This window comes from Dendrobium catenatum, unplaced genomic scaffold (assembly GCF_001605985.2).
Source record: "Dendrobium catenatum unplaced genomic scaffold, ASM160598v2 fragScaff_scaffold_490, whole genome shotgun sequence".
Classification (NCBI taxonomy): Eukaryota; Viridiplantae; Streptophyta; class Magnoliopsida; order Asparagales; family Orchidaceae; genus Dendrobium; species Dendrobium catenatum.
This window is the reverse complement of record NW_021318952.1, coordinates 90434-93684: the sequence shown is the minus strand read 5'-3', so window position 1 is coordinate 93684 and position 3251 is coordinate 90434. Positions and strand designations below refer to the sequence as shown.

Below are 3251 nucleotides of genomic sequence, written 5' to 3'. Positions count from 1 at the left end.
AGAGCAGAGAAAACACTCATTAGCCACAATGCTTAACGCATGTGCTTAACACTAAGAACTAGCATGCATAGTTTTATTTAGAAATAGCACCAACAAGCTATGCGGTGATATTCAAAGGTTTATCACTTTCCAAAAAATTGTTGCATGTACAGGATATTCATATGCGATGCTTAAAACAGAATGTTGGAACTCTCAATACATGAAATCAAATTATTTACGATAGGTGGAAACAATCGCATTGATTGCATTGAATCAATCTTTTAACAATCTAATAAAAGCAGCATTTGCACTAAACTATCATTTTGTCCTATAAAATCTAAGACATTCAATTTGTACAATAGATTTGTATACAATAAGGAAATATGATGAAATCAACATAGCTAGCTGAATTAGTAATCCAGAAAAAGACTATCACACCAATTCAAGTCCTCTGATTGGTTCCACACTGGTGAGTCAGAAGGCAGCTGGGAAGTTGGCAGATCCTCCGCATTCAAACAAGCAACAAGATGAGGTGAAAAAGATTGTGACAATGTAGAAGGTTGTTCATGAGGAGGAAGAGATTGGGCAAATGGAAACAGTAGTTCTTGAGGGATAAAATCCTGCTGAAAAGGCAAACTGAAATCAACAGAGTGAGGAAAATGATCTTGCGAAAATGGAAATGGAAGTTCTTGAGGAAGAGTCATGAAAAATGGATAAGGCTGTTTTTGAAGGTGAAAATCCTGTTGCGAAGAAGTAATGAAATCAGCAGCATTTTGAGGAGGAAGAGATTGGGAAAATGGAGGAGGTTTTTGTTGATGAGGATGGGAATCCTGCTGCTGCTGTGAAGGCATGGAAACCATGAAACCTGCCTGAAGCCACTCACTCTTCTATCTTGAGGGTTGACGTGCGAGGAAGTCTAACCTTCTCCCTCACCTCTTTTATTTGATTTGGATGGCTACCTTACTCTTCCTGTATTGATGGCGGAATGAGAAATGGAAGGATGAAGGCATCAGATTGCTAGGGATTTGACTGAGGGTAACGTTCTCTAATCCTTGAAAATTCCTTTGGTACTCCGGCCAGAATTCCGGGAGTTTAAATCCGGTGAAACATGAAACAAAAGAATGTCCGTACACCGCAGAAGGAGCGAAAAAGTCCATTGGCCTTTTCTTAAGGCCATTCAGTCTCGTACATATATGTTGTGCGCGATCGCGAGATTCTCTGCTTATTTAATGTCAAGCTTTGCCGCCCCATGGTGCGTTGCAGCGGCATGAGCGGCCAGAGCAGTGCCGACGAAATTGAAATAGAAAAGCAGCGTATATTCAAATTCATCTCTTATTATTAATAATATCGTTAATTATATCTTTTATTTTATAGCAATTCTCTCTTCCAAACATTTTTAAATATTACATTAAAATTGGCTTTCCTTTGTTAAGCCAAAAGTTAGACTTCTTTAACATCATGTCGTCATAATCTAGCACAAATTCGATTCATATTTATTTATGAAAACTCGTAGTTAAATGTTGGAAAGAATGATTCCACGATTAAGAGGACAATGATGATATAAAGCCTTAAATAAATTAATCGAAGCACTTTGAACTGATATTTAGAACTTAACAGGGCATTATGGGATAGAGTCAAATTTAGAAGCTATGAGAAGCTTATGATTACATTCATTCGTTGGCAATCAATTCATCTTATAATAATTTCTTACATATCTTTCAACTCATATTGTTTTCTTTCTCATTTGCTGCAGCTTAAATTGATTTTATTTGAGTTATACAAAATTACAGTTTGAAAAACCTTTTCCAAGAGGTATGCCAACTTGTGATGAACATTGGCTTTTGTTCAAGGAATTTCAACTTTGATGATTTTTTATTTTGTTGTACGTTATCATACTTGCATCTGTAATTTGTTAACATTTTATGACTTGCTTTATTCTACCTGGCACAGTTGCATCTTAATGCTAATAAAAATAATTCTTGCAAAAATATAAAGTATGATTGCCTATGTTCAGTGTACCATTGCTTTCTTTAGCTCCTTCACTTTGATTGTTATTAAACATCATGAAACCACACCAAACCAAATAGACTTATGCACTGTAATTTAAATAAGTGATCACAATAGTCAATATATTTGATAAAGATTTCAAGATAAGTGTCAATATTGCGACCAGACGATTTTAATATTCTTTGCTTAATACTCTTCAAAATGCTAGGAGGATAAGTTGCCCATGTATGTAAATATATTCACATTAATAATTAATTGAAATAACACACCATAATCTAGTTTCCATATTATCTTCTAAACTGCTTGACAGTAATTTTGCGTTCACCTTCTTCACTTTAACCAAAGCAAGCTCTGGATTTTGCTTGTAATTTTTGAAACACACCAAATTTCATTCTGTAAAAAACCACCAACAAAACCAATTATAACAAAAAAACCCTTCTTCCTTAAGTCATTGTGCTCTGTGGAGAAAATGTTTCAAGATACATGTAAATAACAACAGATATATTCCATTACCACAGGGACAGAAACAACTTGATTTCTGTCTGCTGAATTATAGAGTTTTCTTTACTGTAATTCTCCTCAAGGTAAGCAAATTGCATTCTAAATTGCAAACATGAATCTACTTGATGTTAGATGAAAGTCTCAAATTAGCAACCAATGGGTAAAACTCATTTACTGACTTCGGCTATATTAGTAATTCTATACATGCTCATAACAAAAAATTTCTTACCAAAAAAAAAAACTTAAAAATCTTAAACCATTATGCAAGATATAAAAATGTATTTTATTATTCACAATGAAAATCACTGAAATCTAAAAAAATTCCAATTTTCTTAATTGAACGAAGATAGAGGAGCCTCAACAGAAATCTGCAAGATTCAGTTTATACATAGGTTTGTTTATAAAAGAAAGTAAAGAAATACGCAAGGTTGGTTGATTCATATCCAGAAGAAGACTTCACACCATTCAAGTCATCCGAGTGCTCCGCACAGGTTGAGTCAAAGGGCAGCGCGGTGAAGTCAGCAGAGAGCCATCAGCAAGCACCAAAGCAGAACAGAAAAGATTGGAAAAATTAAGAGAAGCGCTTGCTGTCAGAGACAATAGTAAGAGCATGTAGGGAAACTTGTTTCAGGTCTGTTCGTGGGTATGAAACTGGCTATTCGGCATAAATCGGCAGGTCTAGGCTGCTGCAAGATGGGAGAGATTCCTGTTCGTAAAAGGAAATACTGAAAATCAACAGAAAGTGGAGGTGAAATATCAGTGTA

At 35.1% G+C, this 3251-nt stretch overlaps 1 protein-coding gene across 1 annotated transcript; it reads right to left on the bottom strand.

Annotated features, from left to right (window-relative positions):
• Positions 1-389: 389 nt before the first annotated feature.
• LOC114579558 lies at positions 390-1136 on the bottom strand. The gene is made up of 2 exons (XM_028694494.1): positions 939-1136; positions 390-818 (listed from the first exon to the last, which is right to left on the bottom strand). Exons 1-2 carry the CDS (start codon positions 1134-1136, stop codon positions 390-392), a joined length of 627 nt encoding a protein of 208 aa, XP_028550327.1.
• Positions 1137-3251: the final 2115 nt, after the last annotated feature.

Bases quoted from the DNA above. Each gene is read 5' to 3' on its own strand.
- LOC114579558 (XM_028694494.1), bottom strand. From the start codon at position 1,136: ATGGACTTTTTCGCTCCTTCTGCGGTGTACGGACATTCTTTTGTTTCA. The intron at 819-938 runs GTAGCCATCCAA...ATGCCTTCACAG, and splicing joins ATCAATACAGGAAGAGTAAG to CAGCAGCAGGATTCCCATCC.